The 19077-nt window shown below is 38.9% G+C and overlaps 1 protein-coding gene across 1 annotated transcript; it reads left to right on the forward strand.

Annotated features, from left to right (window-relative positions):
* Positions 1–6275: 6275 nt before the first annotated feature.
* si:ch211-225h24.2 (testis development-related protein) lies at positions 6276–19071 on the forward strand. The gene is made up of 4 exons (XM_008397775.2): positions 6276–6726; positions 12897–12950; positions 17361–17476; positions 18438–19071. The coding sequence occupies exons 1-4, from the start codon at positions 6640–6642 to the stop codon at positions 18874–18876; spliced, it is 696 nt and encodes a 231-aa protein (XP_008395997.1). The 5' UTR covers positions 6276–6639; the 3' UTR covers positions 18877–19071.
* The last annotated feature ends 6 nt before the right edge of the window (positions 19072–19077 follow it).

A 19077-nucleotide genomic window follows, 5' to 3' on the forward strand; every position in this document is an offset into this window, starting at 1 on the left:
TATCACAATATGCTAATTTTTTGAGAATGACCTGCATGAGTTCCTGATGTCGGCTGTGACCTGCTCCTCGGTTGACGCTCAGACACATAAGTAGATCCACGTGGTTTGTGCAGGTGGAGACACGAGTAGAGCTAGACTTTTCTTTTTTCTTTTTTTTTTTAATCAACTTTCCCCTCCCTCAGGTAAGAGAAGAGTCCTGGACAGAGACAGCTTCTTTCTTCACTCTCTCCATGCTAACAGATGTGAACACATACAAACAGAGGCCCTTTGTGTTTCTATTGCAACTCATTCAGGAGGCTCTTGTTACTCTGCCTTGCAGGGAACGACAAAGAGCTGAATGTCTTTACTGCAGAAGAGGAGTGAGTGTGAAGTTGTGTTGGCATTTGTTTTAAATTATACATTATAGCACAAAATCACCGGTAGAATGTCAGGCTATTCAAAGTCTTTATGGAAACAAAAATGAGAAGAATATAACCAATATGCTTAGGTCAAAGAGCATTCAACCTGCTGCAGGTCATTTTGTTGTTCACAGAGAAAAGCAAGAGTTTGTCTGATGTATCACTTTCATGCTCTGTGCAGAGCCTACGATTCCAGATTTTCAAGGATCAAGTATCCCTATAAGATCCAGGACAACTCTTCTGTTCTGCTGCTTCAGAACTCTTTTCAAGAGGGAGCTGGGGGGGAATTATTCAAAATCAACTTATAATGTTATTCCCTCATCAAAAGCATACATAGAGTGTTGCTTTGATCATTCGTGCATGTTTGAGAAATCCTATAGCAGCCATTTGGGGGGTCCTTAAACGCTCATAAAATGTGCTGCTTATTAGTCCCTAGTCAAGCTCCCGTCCCACAGAGCATCCCCACACAGCTCCTCTAGACTAGCGGCAGCAGCAATTAGCAAACACCTGGTGGAACTACTTCTCAGTCCAACGCTCCTATGAACAGTTGTAAATCGCATCAGTGGGCAGCATGGAGAGACATTGTTGTGAAGAGTGTCAGAAAACGGCAGATAGTGCTTAAAGAGACAGAGGCCAATTTCAAGTTGTCAGATGACTATAATGTAAAATAAAAAAAAAATTCTTTCAGGTGATTTTCAATACAGCATTTTCATGACAATTGAAGGTATCACAGTTACTTGGTTATGCTATAAAATGGCCAAATGTGCCTGGAAAATTCTTTACAATCCCACATGACATCTTATCCCCAAACACTAAGAAGGAGGTGAATATGCTGAGACACACCTAATCTATTTTGGGTTTGCAGTCCACGACTGATGAGGCTTGACACAAAATTACCTCTTAGTAAATGTTGACATTTCCTGTGCTTAACCAGCAGATTATATGTCTAAGTCAATGCTTTTATTAAATGCCCTCAGTTGGATTTATTAGAAAAGATGCTGAGGAAGAATGTAGCCACTAAAGACACATTCAACCCTGTGGGCAGCTGCCTCACTAACCAATGGAACAAAGAGTTACCTTTACTTTAAAAAGCTGCTTAAATGTGTAAAAGAGCACGTATTTTCCAAGTTCCTTTGCATGAAGAGCGGTACTACCACCTCACTGCACCGCCTCTCTCTGACCTTTTGCTATTTTCCTGCAAAGCTGTTTTTTTAGTTCATCATTCAGTTCTCCAGTCTTTACAACATCCAGCAGCATTACTTCAGCTTTGAGATTCCCTGCCAGAAAAAAAAAAGAGGAAATATGTGTTATTGTCACAAGAACAACAGTTAACTTTAATAACTGTCATGAAAAGTACACAAAAATGTTTTTATCAAATTATTATGGAGGGCTGTTCTGGAAGAGAAGCTTAAGTCTAAGTGTATCTTCTTATTGATAACGTACAATAGGACAGTGTTCGGTTTTCAACTTGCCACATTACAGGCACAAACCTCAGCTCAAGGTTTGATTGTGGACCAACACCAAGTAACATATAAAGTTGAAGAAAAATGACTGATGGTTTTCGATATTTTCAACTATTTTGGTCACAAGATGTGCAGAGCCAAGCTCCAATACAAATAAGTCAATGATTTATAAAATGTGCTGCATCACTTCAGTGAAACCTGGAGCGTCACTCGGCAGATCCTAGCCATTCACTGCAGCTTAACCGAGTCTCTGAGGAACATCTTTGTGACTTGGCCTGTGAATGTAATTAAAGCTCTAATCTCTTTTCCTGGCTAACGACATCCCGACGTGATGACCTGAGAATCTCATCAAGACGTTGCTGAGTCACAGTTAATCTCAGCTGGCGCTCTTTCTGTTCACAGCATGACATGAACATTAGTAATGTAACAAGATGTACAATAAAGTAAAGTAAAAAAAAAAAAAGTCCATTAAAGCTACAGACAGAATACATGTTCATATAATTTGCGTGTCCTTTTTTAATGGACTTTTTTTCTTTAACTTTAAAATTACACCTTGTTCTTTTATCCATTTCATTCTCATGTGACAGAATTATAATCACACTAGCTTGAAAATAATTACAAGGCCGTCTTCTAACGACCATATCCTGGTTTTGCCAAAGACGTCTTAAGTTTTCAAGATCCTCATGAGGCAAAAGTAAATAACTACAGAATTAACTGCACTGCCAAAAAGATGACGAACTCTGCTTTGGAAGAAAAAACAAACAAAACAAAACTAACTTTAACATGTGTGTTAAATCTGTCCGAGTGTGACTGTAAAAGTACAGCGGACAATCCCAGCTTTGTTTCCTCCATGGCGGCTTGACCCTGCCAGATTCGACCTGGCGTCTCAAACATCAGAGTTGCTCACATGTCACCTATGAAACCCGTTTGGTTCAGGAAGATCCACAAAGAGATCAGAACAGCTCAAATCAGGAACCCTACGGGATCCTTGGGTGAAGATTTGTTGTCCTATTGTCTAACATTTCTGGGGATTGGATGACGTTAATTCAAGATTTAAAAGCGGCATGAAGTTATCTGTAAAGTGGATGATATTACATTTAACTGAAACTGGAGGGCATCCTGTTATCACAAACTTAGTAAAAAGAAACATAAAACCAATGTTAATTTTTACTTAGGTTCATCTTTAGTCTTTAGGCTGAAATGTAATAAATTTTAAGTCTACACTCGACCATGAACAGTCATTTCTGTAGTCTAATTTTAATTGACGACAATGAAGTCACACAGACTTTAAATATTCATCTGGACAGATCCACATTAAAGTTAAATTTGGCAATCCAATTTGAACAACCATCTTAGGATTGGCTCTTAAAAAATGTAATCAGGAAATAGATGTGTTGTTTGGAAATATTAAGTCTCATTGGCTATTATCACAACTCATCCTACCATTGTAATAATTAAAAAAAATTTATAAGTTGAAGAATATTTCAGTTTTTATTTCTTTCTTTTGCTTTGGTTTTGTTTAGGAAATGAGGATTTTTCACAAAAACTGTTAAATTGTGTTTTTTGTGAAAATAAAAAAATTTACCACACATTACACTTTTAAGATTTTCTCCTTTTATGTATTTAAGTAGTATGTATCTGAAATCTGTAAACCTACAGCAATCTGTTAGCCTGTTCTGCACAAATTTATTTACTCTAATTTATCACATAACAAAACTATGATATATATGTGCATGGGAAAATGGGCAAGAACAGAAGCATTATCTCAGGGTTCATGAGTCCACGGTTTACAGTCCTAAATTCAAATATAATTAAATTAGTGGAGGTCAAGCACGGGAAGTTGTCCAGAGGAGCAGACTCAAGCAGGGTGAAATGAAGAACATAAACAGTTTGTGGGGGTTGTTGTAATTCCACCAGAAGACGTCAGAAAAACTAAAAAATGACACAAAACAGAAAAACATGGAACTCTGAGTGAGCAGGATCGACCAAAAAAAATCTGTGCCATAATTTCACAGATATGTTTTGTGGAAATTAATGTCGAATGAAGTACAAATGAACTCACTAAAGACGCATGTGTAGAAAAAAATAAAGGCAGGAAATGACGCATATGCTGTATGAGAGTCAACATCCAAATATCTGGAGCTCAGAAATGTACATCTCCTTTCCCACATTTCATCACATACAGCCATAAACTTTGGTGAATGTCATACATTGACACAGAGTATTGCATAACAGTGAAGTGGAAGCAGAATAATAGACAGCTTTCAGACTTTTTCTCAAATAAAAATCTGAAGCGTGTCTCCACCAGCTTTCATCTACAGCAGGAAAACAAAAACAAAAAACCCACCGTCCACCTGAACTGACAGGCCATCAGTTCAGATGGACGGTGGGTGTTTTCTTTAAAAAAAGGAAGGCATATCACTGGAAAGGATGAAGACAACCTAAAGAAGTGATTAAGGATGGTTGTCTCAGACAGCAAGACGCACGTAAACTTTAAATTGGCCTTTTTGAAATAGACTGGGATGGGAATGCTGCACCTTGAAGAGCTCTAAAGGCTTCAGGGTTAAAGGTCAATGACCTCCTTAATGTGCGTTGATAGACTCATCTTAACAGGCAGTCATGGTTTATGTCAACTGGCACCAACAAAAGCACAAACACCACTAAAAAACTTTATCCCAGAGAAACAAATGGTTAATTTATTACTTTATCACGTCACCTGGATCATCAAAGCAACCCCTGTCCGATGTGTTGAAGAGCTCTGGAAACATTTATTTTCCCTGCATGTTCCAAAATGACTCACCGTTTGAATGTGGAAGTGGGACGTTACAAATCTTTGGATCAGGTGAGGGGTCTTAGCCGAGGAGGTGGCTGAACTGTGGCTATTTTAAGGGGTCAGCCCTCCAGCATAATGTGTTATTTGTTTCCTCTGGAGGCCTCTCACAGAGGGGGAAAGGGATTTCATTTTCAGCACTGTAAATTCTGCGGCTTATGCTTTATACAACAAACAGTCTCTGTCTATAGTAAATATGCCACCTGACTCCTTAAACTCTTGTGATCCAGTTTTTTTCCATGCCAAGGGCTTCTAAAGGAAGGACAGAGAGAAAAGAACCGATGAACTTTGCTTGGACCTGCTCCTACATCTCAAATTGTTTGTACTCTGTTAAAAGATTTCTGGAAGAACAGCTTTGAGCTAAATAACTTATCTAAATGCAAGTCTCAGAAACTGAAGGCCGCATAATCTAAACTTTATCACTGGTATTTGATACAAAATAATTAATAATCCTTGAACTTTTTCCACATTTCTACATCATAGTGTATTTTCTTAGAAGAAGGAAGCAAGAGCAGCATGAGGTAGAGCAGAATCATGAAACCAAATTATACTTTTTGAAAGCAGGGTAGCTCATAAAACAATCTTCTTACATCTTATAGAGTATTGTTCAGTCCATTTACAAAAAATGGTAAAAGCTTGTGAAAGCAGCTAACCTACTAGTCATGTAGAGGACAGAGCACACATTGAAATAAGTAATCGATTTAGATCAGAAAACGTTTTTCAATAGTTTTGTCCAGTATGACTTGATATGTTCTTTTTATCGTCTTTCTTTGATTTTACGAAAGTGTTTTAATGAGAGCATTTTCATTGTTGCTTTAGATCCGGATTTTCATTTTCTCCTCTGTCCTATTTTTGTGCACCACTTTAGGCTTAAGCTTCTGTGTTTCAAATGTGCTTTAGAAATAAAGTGGACTTGGAAACCATCAGTGCAGCATCAGGCTGTGGGCATGTTTTCCTTCAGCAAGATCAGAGTTCCTGGATAAATTAACAAAATACAAGCCGCTAAAGTTTCGAGATGGGGGAGAAGCTCATTTTTCAGCATGGCATCACTAAACACACAGCCAGAGTGACGATGGGATGGTTTACATGAAAGCGTGCGCCATTGGACTCGTCACTGGGGAATCTTTTGCAAGACTTGAATATTCATTTTCACAGATATTCGCTATCCAATTTTGTAATGCAGAAAAACTTTTATTATAGATGTGCAAAGATGCTAAAGTCACAATCAAAGAAAAATGTATCTTTAAATTCAGCTTTTTGCAAAAATAGCCAAGTTTTTATATATATATATATATATAATTTCCTCGAACTTCATAATTATGTCCATTTTAATTAACTATTCCATAATGTTTTAGTAAAATACTCTCAAATATCTGGTTGTGGTCAAAATGTTTTCAGAAAAATTCAAGGGGTATCAATATTTTAAAAGGGACTTATAAAGTATTTTTTCTAAAATAATAATATAAAAAAAAAAGTTGAATAGTTTCACATGCATTATCGGTCTAATGTTTGTTTAGGCACAAGATAAGAAGTGTGACCCCCTTCCTCCTCCTGCCATGGCAACTTCAAGGAACCAGAATTGGAGGCGTAGGTGGGGGGTGACATAGGAGGAGCTAAAGTCTAAAGTCCAGGTGGTCCAAAATGCGTAAAAACGCAGCGTAAAAAAAAAGAGGCAAAAACACTCACGAAACACACCACCTCGCCGCAGCTCTCTGTTGTTGGGCTGATTTCAGAGGAGAGAGGAGGGAAAAGTACGGCGTTTGGATTTGCAGCGGGAGGAAGACCCGAAACAATTGGCCGCGTTGCGGTGGTGCTGCGCTGCGACAAAAACCCGAAAAACAAACGGGCACTAAACGGAGCGGGGTAAACTTTTTCTCTGGTGTGCCGAACTCGACAGTTGCCTTACCTGGACATTTTTCGGCTACTCTTGTCAGCGACAAGTGGAGATATGTTCAAGAAAACCAAGAGTAAAGTACTGGTGGATTATGCGTCAGAGGAAGACGACATGTCCTGGCATTATCATCACTCCTACAAGGTAATGAAACAGGACGGGGAGGAAGCAGCGGTCTGAACAATAACCTCATTAACGCAACTGGTTCCTTTGTTGCTGCTTTAAAGTAGTTCAGCCAATTATATTAATGTTTTTTTTTGTTCCCATTTAAATGCATTTTCATCTTTAGATTTAAGAACATGCTCCCGAATCTGAGGATCGTTTTGTTTTTAACTTGGTTAAAAGTGAACGTGCAGAGCAGTTATGGGCAGGAAGCAAGAGGAGGTGAACAAGTGCCTTCAGCCATGTCAGGTCAGCTGAAGATACACTTCTCACGAGTTGAACCCCAGTAGTTTTCAAGGCATTTTAATTGGATGAACTGCAGGTGCTTCAGCGAAAAATGAAGGAAAAAAAAAATTGGGTTGAGATTCTGCGTCAGTTCAAAGCAAGAATACGTTGTTTTAGTGTATTCAATTAATTATTGTAAAAAATGTATATCTTTACAGGATATCATGTTTGCATATTTGGATTTAAACTATTACACTCAAACTGACCTGAGTTTTAAAATTCATGCTTTTTGACAAGCTGATAGTTTTAGTTTTAGTTTTTGGACATGGCCATTCTATTCTAAAAAGTATAGATTCTAAAACTGGAACAAATTTCCATCATATGCTCCTACGGAAGTCCTTTAAATGTGATGTTAATGTGGTAAATGTGACATGAAGTAAGTTTCTTAGGCTGTGTGGAGCATTCATTAAGATCAGCCTCTCCCCCACCTGTTTCTGCGCAGATGAACAAAGCGTCGCTTCTTCCTTGGTGGCAGAAAATACAACTTCAGCTTTCCATTGATGTTTATGCTTCAAAAGAGCATAAGCCAACACTTTCATTAGCATAACATGGTCTTAAAAATAGAGTTTGCAAGCTGCCAGCGGGATGTGCTGGTTGTGACGTTATATTGCTAGTGGAGGAAGAAAAGTATCTCAAAAGAGGGTAAAGAGGTGGATAATAAGATGCCATAAACAGTTGAGATGCCTGTGTGCTTTTAACTCTGTGTTGCTGATGACATCAGAAAGCGTTTTTCTTTTTTTGCCTCTAGTGATTTTTTTTCTTTTTCCAGAAGCATCTGAAAAGTCACTAAAAAAACAAGACAAAGTTGCTAAGTTGTCAACGCTGGCTGATATTTGCTGGCTTTGATATTAACCTTCAGTTGACTGAAAACTCTTGAGTGGTCACTCTTTTCCCCTGCCTCTTGTTTTAACGGCTTTAAGCTGCAGGATTGGCATGATGGAAGTTTTTCAAAGTTTTGAAACCTTAACCTTTCCAGACTTTGTCACCTTTTCACCTTTAACACGGTGTTTAACCAACAGCATAAGCTAGGATTTGGATTGAAGATATAACTCCGCCGTTTATGTTGTTTTTCTTTAGTTGGCAGGTTGGATATTTCAAGCCTGTTTTTCTTGTTGTGTCTATGTGATGCGATCGTGTCCATGTATCCCAGATGAGCCACAGCTGCGTATTGCTGAGGTCCAAAAAGTCTCTGTATCAGCACTAACCAGCAGTTGGGCCCTGTCTTTTTCTTTTTTAAGGAGGTGATTACGAAGCACACACACAGAATACTCCACACCTAAATAGGAGGACAGGCCTCCAACAGTCCCGGCACATAGGAAAAAGAAAGATGACATGTTTATCTTTTGGGAGTCTTGTGTATATAATATTTTTTCTTTTTTATCTGGTGGAATTTGAAATCGACTTGAATAAAAGTGTGATATTCTTAGGCGCACGCTTCTAGCTAGCATTCCAGTTAAACAGAAGGGAGGTCATCATTTTCCAGTTTCCTATCTGTCGATGGATTAATCTCTGAAACTCGTATGGAACTTTTTTTTCTTGGATTAGTTTGCGTCATAACAGTTAAAATAATGTGAACGCTTATCTAATCAACTTTGTGACATAGAAATTGGCGTAAATAATGCAATAAGTCAAGGTTTGTTTTTTTTTTGGAAGATTTTTAAGTAATCTGAGAAAACACTGAGTATATCAAAGTGTTAAGTTTCAAAAGTGTAAATCTGACATTTCATCGTCCATTTTTGCTCAATCTTTCCTTCATCCAGCAAAGACGCAGACAAGTATTTATCATATTGCAGGCTACTGCATCATGATTCATCATCTTTTTTCAGCTCTTGCCGTGCTAATGTCAACATTTAAGACCCTTGACTGAACTTTATTGAACTTCCATCCTGGGAACGAATACACGCGCCCCTCACTTGTGACGTCCGTCCCCGAGTTCAGTTTGCCCTGTGACCATTAGAGTTGCTTGCCTGTCAGCAGCAGTTCTGAGATCAGAGTTAGAGTCAACTCTGACTATGATGTCCTGGGAAAAGTCGTCGGGGAGGTCTCCTCGAGTCACCGTGGCAGTAAAGCATGTCCAAGGGGTCAAGAGGTCGGATCGTAAAATGTCATAAACACAGCGGAGAGGCGAGCGCCAACCCTGTCAGGGATACAGGATGGAAGTTATGATAGCACAGTCTGGAAAGGCAGTGTTTTTCCTTCCACTTATTCAAATGAGAAAGCTGTGTGCAGAAATACAAGAATCAAAAGAAGTTTTCAATGTTCATATATATTTTTTTCTGTTCTGTAAATTGTTGAAATGGGTCACAACTCAAAGATGTTGGGGTTAAAATAACAACAAAATTCACAGTAAGAAGTTGATTATAAAAGGATTCTATATTTTGATAATTTAGTAAATGAGCATTACTGCAACAAAAATATTCCAACATTTTAATGAAATAAAGCTGGTTTAGGGATTGGGGACATGAGGCATGTAAAAAGATGGATATGCATATTAATGTTCAAAAACAAGGAAGTTAGATGATTAATGATTTTTTTTAAATAGAATGTAATTGGCACTGTAGAACAGAAAAGTATGAAAACATGTAAGATGACAAAACTTTAGCAAAGTGTATTTATACGATCAAAAACCAACTGTCCAAAACTGACCTGAAAGTCAGATGTGGTATAAAAGTAACCCAAAACCTTTTTTTCTTTAGATTGTTTTTAAGTTGCAGATTCTGGAAACCTTGCAGCCATCAAGTCTGACTTCATTATTCAATTAGTAGAGGTTTATGATATTGTTTGCTTACTTTTCTCTTCATCTTAAACTAACAGAAGTATACATTTACTTATGGTAGTAGTGGTCACCTTTCTTATGTAGTTTATTAATAATCTCTTAGGGCTTATTGTTAAAACGGTCTTGGGGATTAATTTTGGAAACGGATGGCTTGTTTGTGTTAGATCAGAACTAAACACTGGAGGCAGGCAGGTTCAGACAATGTGTAAAGGGATGAAACGCCCTGAGATGGAGAATAAGAAGGAAGATAAAAGGTAAAGTGAGGATAAAACACAGACTCTAAAGACACCATCGTTCTCCTCCTGCCTCCATCCCGCTCTGGGCCATCTGCACAGCCTCTGTCTGTTTTTCTCCTTCATCACTCACTCGCTATTGAAGTTCAGCTGTAGACCTGAAGAAGGGGAATATTTGCCTTTAGCTTGAAGCGCATTGCACCTGAATACTGAGCAATTCTCTCACAGATCACGAAAGATTACCTTGGAACTGAGCTAAACTTAAAGACGACCTCTCATCTGAAGCATTAGGCTTTAAAGCAGGAAAACAGAAGATTAAATAAAGTTAATCTTTTGATGAAGGGAAGAGGGTTAAGTTAAATGAGGATTTGTCTCATCTCCTAAATTCAAGTTAATCTTTTTAAAATTATAAATATACTTTGGTGTTGAGGGAAATAAGCTCATGGTGTTTAAATGGAGGAATCTGTAACTTTGTTTGCTTACACAATCATAGTAACAATAATGACAATATTAAAATTGTAATTTGATGTGAGAACAGGGAACTAAAACAATATGCAAAAACTAAATGTATCTATCCCAACATTTTTCTTTTGGAAAGAAATTGGTAAGTTATGCAAAATATGTTTGAACTTATTAGTAATTTGCTTGGTACTCGGGTATAGAGGACGCCAAGCCATGACGGTAAAGACAGACGTAGCTTTTGATAGACCTTTATAATATATGGTTGGGTTGAACACAGGCACAGGCTGTGGGTTTTTCCCCAGAAAAACAAATAATGTTATCTAAGTTGACTTTTTCTGGTCAGTCTTGGTGTAGCTGAGTGTCGACCTGATTAGGTCCATTCAATAAAAAGGCCTCGGTGATGCATACACAAAGCTCATTGTTAGGGTCAGTAAGGCACTTGTAGTTATGGAGACTTCTTCCAGTTGGGTGTATTGAACCTGTAACCAGGTACCTAAACAATGGTGTGTTTCCAAAATGTTGAATTAGTCCACACTGTGGTACAGTGTGATGGTGAAACTCTTTTTGAGCCCAGACTTTGAGAATGTGAAGCATTTAAGAACTGTGAGTAAATACTATTTGTGTGTGTGTGTGTGTGTGTGTGTGTGTGTGTGTGTGTGTGTGTGTGTGTGTGTGTGTGTGTGTGTGTGTGTGTGTGTGTGTTGATTGCACAGGTGTGTCTTTATGGCCTTTTGAAACATGAAAGTAAAACGTGAAAATAAAAATGTTCATTTCTCCTTTATAAACAGTAAACAAACTTCTGTTGATTCTTGTTAGGGATATTTAACATACTACTCCCACCATGACTCCTCCTTCTCCCTCATCTTAAAGTTGCTAATGTCTTTAGGCTTTAACCCTAATCTGTAATCAGTGTGTGTGTTTTCTTTGATCAGCTTCTGTGGCACACACTCAAAAAACCTTGTTCAGACTTGTCCAGCCATCGTTATTTCTCCTTCTCTGCCTCTACGGTTTTAGATGTTAGCCGAGTTTGGGGTTTAGACTCTTTTTGAAGACGTTCTGGCTTTGTTTTAGGAGTCTCAAAACTTGACTGCACATCTGATGATTTCTGACTGCCTGCCTTTTATCATTTACTGTCTTTTAATGCCTTGGGTGAGATTCTAAACCAGATTTGTCTTTAAGCACAGTTAATATCAATCAAAAGGTTTTTTTTGTGTGTGTTTCACTTATTTTTGTATATGTACATCTTATTTGCATCATTCATTGGAGAATTACTGGAAAACATTAAAAATAACTGATGCAGTTGCAGAGATTTGGAGTAATGATGGTAGAAATGGTGTCTAAAAGGCTAGAGTAAATGTAAAGTGTCAATAAAACAAAACAATAATTTGTAAAATGTAAACCATTTTAGTTATTTAAACAGAAAAATGGAACATCACTGGTCAGATTTAGGAAAGGATTTTCTCATTAGGGCTGAGTCAAACACCTTTTTGTTTTTAGAACTACCATAAGTTCCTGAAACCTTAAGTTCAACAAGGTTTCAGGAACGTTCATCGGGGATTAGGTTCATATTGGCATCTATCTTGTCTCCCAAAGTTGCTCAGTTGGATTGAGAGCTGGTGGCTCTGGAGGCAGTTGGAGAACAATCAACTCATTGTCATGTGCAGGAAGCAGAGTTTAAGATTATTTGAATTTTGTCATATGTTGCTTAGTGAACCAAAGAAACAAAAGTGCGCCAAGAAAATATGCTCAGACCATTACACCACCAGCTGCAGCCTCATCCATGAACACCATGGTGTTTCTTTAGCTTTAAAGTGCTAAAGAAAAGCACTTTAAAGCTTTTCTTTAAATACCTACAATACCTACAAATCAATTTGATTTGAATACCTACAAATCAATACATTGCATTGATTTGTAGGTATTCATCATGAGCTGTTTTAACAGACAAGACATTGGAACTTTTAACAAATATTTTAAGTGAACAATCAAATGAAAACACTATAGAAATTAAAAAAAATAAATATCAGGTTAAAAGGGGAAATCGGTCTGAGCTATCAAACACAATTGAACCAAAAATAATCCTCAAATCCCGACAATGCAGCGTACATGCCCAAGGTGAAGGTTTATTTTCTGTCCTTTGTTTAAATCTGCCCTCGGAGCTCGGTGGTTTCCTCGTGTCCTCCCTACTCCTCCAGCCGTGCCTCCATCTAGCCCTCTGAAAACTGTGTTTATCTTCCAACAGTTGCCTTCCCTTTTGCAGGAAAACGTGCACGCTCTCCTAAAACAAACACACGCGCTGTCGTTGCAGCATAAAGTAAATGGCATAAGCTGGTTTTGTTGGGTGGCTGTTGGTGTTTTGTCTCTGATTGCGTTTGTCTGTGTGTGTGTGTGTGTTGCAGGACAAAGACCTGGGAGAGGAAGAGGAGGAGGACGCTGGCACTGCGTTAGCCAAGGTACATGGCAACGTCACAGCTGCTTGCACATTGCAACGATGAAAACACACTATCAGCTTCCAAACATTCACGCAGTTCCAACTGTTTTAGCTTTGACAGATGGTCCTCGAAGATACGGACGAAACATTCGGTCTCTTATCTCTTCACGCACATCCCTGCAGCATCACCAGCAGACGCAATCTTGCGTTGCCAAAAGGGGTCGAAATTTTTTAAAATGACATCGGGGCTGGTAAATTCATAATGTCCAAACTGGGTCAGACGGTGTCTTGTGAGCACACACTGTCCCACTGAGTTGAGGCTGCAGGGTGAGAGAAGTGCTGAGGCCGCAGTGTTTATCTGTAAACAAACCAGCTATCGTCCCTATCTTTGCATATTGTGCTGTTGTTCTTTACCCCTGGCAAACATGTGGCCATAGGTGATGTCATTTACTGGATGTTTTTTTTTTTTTTTTTTTTTTACATTGCTGCTCTTTTTAATCACCTCATCAGTTTTGTCAACTGCATACAGTGTTCTCATATTAGTACTGATTTAGGGTACTAAAGTTATCAATGTCCATATTACTGTATGATTAGAAGCTGGAGATATCAACAGTTCTTACATACAGTTGAAAACAGCTTTTTACACACTGATGTCCAGCTTTAGGTCTGTTAGGATCACTAAAATAATTTCTGTTGGCTAAATAAATAATCTGGCTTTCTTTAGGTGATTTTTTTTTCTTCTTTAAATTGAAAAGTTTCCATATGTATTCAGTGGAATACTTTGAAACTCTCTAAATTGGTTAAAATAATTTCACTGTTCTACAGCAGCTTGCTGGAGCTCTGGTCCATTCCTTCTGACTCTACTAGTGGTATCTTTTCAGAGCCGCTGCAATGTTGCTGCTGATGCTCTCTATTTTGTGAAGTGAATGGCCAAACATTTCTATTTTAGTTTCATGAGATCCCCAGAAAATAAGTTATTTTTCTCCGAGTTGTTTCCTCGCTGGGATCGGGGAAACAATTACCCAAAAGCATAATTCCAAAAGCCATTATGCTTTTGGAATAATGGCTTCTTCGTCGCGTGTCGTTTCATCTCATGTCCATATAAAACTTGTTTCGCTGGAAATAATGACTCTTTCTCACCACCTTCTCGGTCTTTAGTGCAAAGAGTGGATGAAAAAATTCTCTCTGAACATTTATAATGAAACGTTGACCAGTTTGTTTTGCAGAGACGGAACAACACAAGACGGGGGAAAAAGAAGGAAAGGACATATATTAGGAAGCAAAGTAGCACACAAGGAACTAAGCACACCATAAAGAAAGTCGGGAAGGAAATAAAAAGGGAAGATAGATGGAAGGACAGACAGCTTATAGACAATTGGATAATCTGTAAAATTACAGTGGTCCATATTACTGTTTTCATTTTCTAAACATATCCAGACTGGGAGAATACTCAGCTTGAGATTCCATACTTTTAAAGCTGCATAAGAACCCTGATTTCATCCTCGTGCCTTTGAAACGTTTTATTTCTGATGCGTTTTGACAAACAGGTCGGCCTCTCTCTGAGCAGGTGATTGTCTCTCATCGCCTAGTTCGTGAGAGATGCGTATCGTCTCATATTCTGTGCTGACAGCGAGTCCTCACTCAGAGGTGTGGTTGTCCGCATGCGTGAAGATTGACTGCAAGTCAAACACAGGGTGCCGCGTTGTCTCTGAACTCTGGCCTGCTGCTGCATTTTGCCTCCAGCTCCTAAGTGCAACCCTCGTTGGAAGCGCATATTTGATGATGTGTCCTGTTGGTGAGGTGGAGGGAGTAGTTGGCCGGAGAAGGGAAGGAAATGCAGCATTCTTTTGAGGAGCTGCGTTTTTTTTGGACTGGAACAATTGCTGCGGAGGAAAAACAAAGCCGAAAATAGCCGCACGCTGGTTGGTTGGTGCGAATGGCTATAACTCTTAAATGCTTAGTTGTTTTATGCTCGCACTTGGACAGAGAAAGTGGTCCTGGAGTCCTGGAAGAGGTTGTGGGTTGGAAGGACTTTAATTCCTCAGTGCTTGCAAGATAATTATTTTGGGCTTTTGTTCAAAAAGGGTTTCAAAGTAGTGACTGTTTAAAAAATTTTTTAAACCGATTAAAAATCTACACAGTGGCAACATTTGTGTAAACGATTGATGTCTTGCAAATATTTATACATATTGACATTTTTCACACATTGTCATATCACAACCACAAACTTTTTGGATATTTAAGTTTTGTTTTTTTTTTATTTAAGAAATGGATGTTTTCTTTTTTGTTGTGCATTTGAATCTACTCATCGATGTCTCTACTCGCGTCGCTCTTCCAGAGAGTTAAGTTTTTGCCTCTTTGCCCCAGAGCTTCAGACCGGTCATCCTGGGGGGAGAGCATTAATCAACATCAGTTGTTTTCAAGTCTGGCAACAGATTGTCAGACTTTAACACCTGAAAATGTTTTTATCTAAGCCATTGTCCCAGATATTGTTGTGATAAATGATAATTTTGATGTTTTGAAACCATTTCTAAGTAATATATTGGTAATGGCATAACCCTCTCAAAGAATGATGAGCCTTAATTTTGTACAGAACACTCCTCCCTATAATTGGAAGACATTTTAAATATCCAAAACAAAACATAACCACCAAAAATGAGAAATAAAAAGGAAGTACAAACCAAACGCAGCTGAAACAACAACAAAAAAAAAAATTATGTCTCTGTAAACAAAATTGCCCATAACAAATTATTAATGTAAATTATCAAGCTCATTTTAATTCATCATGCAATTAGTTGATTAATTGGTTTTTGTGACAGGTTTAGCTTCATTCACATCAGTTTTAGCAAAAATACATTAGTTTATGGTTGTGATGGTTGTGAAATATCAAAATGAAGAATATTTTAGCAAGGCACAATAGCAGCAGCATTTTTAATGGTGCTTCCTCTGCATTTTGAGTGCATTAACTCCACAGTGTCAGATCGTGTATTCCAAAATGTCAAGTTTTAAATAATGGCAGAAAATATCACTAAAAGGATAATTATGTATGCATGAATCTGTGATGGTCATTGTCTTCAAATTCAGCATTTGTAGATCTGCTACGGAGAAAATATTTCGATTGATAAGACGTCAGTTCTGAAATATTGTTTCAAAATCCAAATGCTGATTTGCGTCACCAAATACATCTACAGTTGTTTGACTTGTATCGTAGAAAATAAAACTGAGTATTTAAAAAATGCGTAACGCCTCCCTCGGCTTTCATGTCGCAAATCTGGTAAATAAAAGCTGGATTGTCTGTGGAGCTGCAGGTAATTCTCCCACAGCAAATCAAGGAGCTCCTTTTGGCCGGCGAGATGGACAGAGAGTAGTTTAGCCACTGTATGTGCAAGCATGCGAGTGGAATTCAGCTGCACACACATTCACGTCCAATAAGAAGCACCCCCCTCGCCCCCTGTGGTTTTGGCATATCTGGTTCCTTTGCTTCAGAGCTCAGACTGCTGAAGAGAAGCTTTATTCTACTGAAGAAACAAGCTGGTGCGAAACAATAGAGGCAGGAGAGAAACCTGGTCCTGAAGGAGCTTAGACTGAGAGGTTAAATATTTATTTCAGGATATGTTAATCATGCAAGTGAGAGGATTGTACTCGTTTCTTCGCTCGTCAACAAGAAGAGCACGAGCAGAATCATCTGTTCTTGGACACGCTGAACAAATGTTAAACACGCAGGGCCTGTTTACTGGCGGACGTTTGTTTAATCTTGGCTGCAGCGTTCTGAAGCCTTATCCGGTGACGGAGCTGATTGAAGGTGTCCATGTTTGGCTTGAGGAAAGAATGCCTTCTTGGACAAACAAGCTGCTTGCTTGTTGTAGCGGCTGAGGCAACTTCCTGTCCAGAACGTGAACGGATCTACATTGTGCACCTTGTTTGGAGTTTTAACCTGACCTCAGAATAAAGAAACGACAGGAGCGGTTTAAAGAGGTTAAACCCATTAATCAAATATTCCTTTCTGCGCTGAGGGAGCAGGCCGGCACGGATATGAGGAGGAGGAAGAGGAGGAGGAGTAGAGGGCGAGACCTTGACAGCTGAGATTAGGAGTTCTCCATTGGCAAGAAAGGAAGTCAAAACTTTGCTTCATCTTTGCTGATAAGGAATGTATGAAACGCAGGAAGGAATTCTGATGCTAAGTAGATCAGGGGTTTTCTCCCACTGGAACGCACTCAAAAAGCTTCAAGTATTTTGCAAAATATGAGCAACTGACAGGCTGAACGAATGGCTCTTTCTTTGCATTCCTATCATGGTTTAACTGCAACATATCTCTGCAAAATAAGGCAATAGTGACAACTAACATTCAACACATGGGGGTTGTAAATGTTTTTTTAGCTGTGATGTTTAAAATCAAATCTCATTTTTCCTCATTCTTTTTAATTTTTGTCAGGAGGCAAAGGTGAAAAAGATGGTGTCAAAGAAGGAGAGGAAGGAGAAAAAGATGCTGTCCTCTAAGGATGACGAGCACTTGTTGCTGTCCGGGGTGAAGGCGGCAGAGCGCAAAGTGTGAGTTTGCGATTGTAGTTTCCTAATTATGACAAACTGAGTAAACTTCAATGACACTTTCATTTATACTTTTTCTTTTTTGTAATTTGTAACAAATATTTTTACAGCATTCTTAAAGGTCTTCTACAGTTAGTTTGGATTTTAGCACCCCTTTTTCTTTACCCGACCATGACAGAATAAACTGCTGTAGAAGAAAGGGAAAGAAAATCTCTTTTATACACTGGATTGAAAATGAGCTAAAAATTCAGCCAAGTCTAATTTCAAACATTGACAGGTTTTCAGAAAGGTAGGACAACAATTGATGAAAACTATTGAAAAATAAGAAAATCTAGCTCATAACCTTTTCTACATGTTATAAATTATGGCAAAAACTGTGGATTATTAGCAATAATTATGATGTTCCCTAAAAAATATATTTAAGTCATCTATAGCCACTAAAGAGCAAAAGATGGCTCATTAAATTATATACGGAAAAACAACTTGTAATTTATTGCATTCTTACTCATTTACGAAAACTCAGAAACTCATTTACAAAAATGAGCATAAAAATGTATCCAGGATTTTGTCAGGTATATCAGTCATTAATGCCCAAGTGTCAGGAGCAAAAAAAAGCATTTACAGTTTCCACTTGATAAAACAGAGTCACACCCAGCCACTTGGATGTGTTTATATGTAAGCCCTTTACAAGACGTTATCTTTCAGACCTGCTGAGGAAGTGGAACATGTATGAACAGGAAAACCTTTATTAATGACCTTGTTGTGACAAACATAAAGGAATTTCTCCATAATGGCCCAGTGTGTGGGGGGGGGAACACTCCGGTCTCCAGTGTTGAAATCTCCGATAAACACCGGTTCCTCGAGTTGGTCGCTTCTATTTATGGTGACAATACAGGCGGTCCACAAAGTTCCCTCTAACTTCACCTTTTGACCTCTTTCTCTCCCTCCCTCTGTTCCTTCGAAGGTCCAACAAAAAGCTCAAGGAAGGTGAGAAAGAGAAGAAGGACAAGCCGGAAAAGGGGCACTGTTTCTGGGACAGTGTTACGATGACGATGAGGCAAATCTCGCCTGCCAAAAAACTGGAGAAGATGGAGGGCTGGGAGCCGCCACGGTTGGCGATTGTGTCTGAGATTGTGCCTGACGAAGCCCTCATTGAGAACGGTCAGAACGGGGAGTCGGCGTTGTCCCTTCCTCCCGACTCCTTAAGCGTTCCCTTGGAAATTCCTTCGTGGGGTGGCCAGGGCTTTGAGGAGGACTCCTCTCGCTATGCCAACCTGACGGACTCCAATGACCCAGCAGCTGCAGTGAGGTGGACGTCCCGTGCCAAGGTCAAGCTGGCTGGCATCAGCAGAATGAGCAGAGGGATCGCATCAGAGAGCCCTTGGGCAGGATTTAAACAGTAGCATTGTTTTGCTCAGTAGACAATCTGAACCAGATTTCTGCCTCTTTCTAGTCTAACTCCAGAAGGAAAACGTAATGCTAGAGACTGTCATACAAGAGGCAGTGCCTTAAATTGCTATACCAGTAGTGGCCAGTAGATGCCAGGATTTCTTATTCTCCTACTTGTGTCCGTTGAGAGCATTAAAGGGCATACAGTGGACCCC

The sequence above is a fragment of the Poecilia reticulata genome, linkage group LG21 (genome assembly GCF_000633615.1).
Source record: "Poecilia reticulata strain Guanapo linkage group LG21, Guppy_female_1.0+MT, whole genome shotgun sequence".
NCBI classification, from domain to species: domain Eukaryota; kingdom Metazoa; phylum Chordata; class Actinopteri; order Cyprinodontiformes; family Poeciliidae; genus Poecilia; species Poecilia reticulata.

Excerpts from the sequence above, each read along its gene's own strand:
- si:ch211-225h24.2 (XM_008397775.2), top strand. The coding sequence starts at position 6,640 with ATGTTCAAGAAAACCAAGAGTAAAGTACTGGTGGATTATGCGTCAGAG. Across the intron at positions 6,727-12,896 it reads ATTATCATCACTCCTACAAG|GACAAAGACCTGGGAGAGGA; the intron begins GTAATGAAACAG and ends TGTGTGTTGCAG. Across the intron at positions 17,477-18,437 it reads AAGGCGGCAGAGCGCAAAGT|GTCCAACAAAAAGCTCAAGG; the intron begins GTGAGTTTGCGA and ends GTTCCTTCGAAG.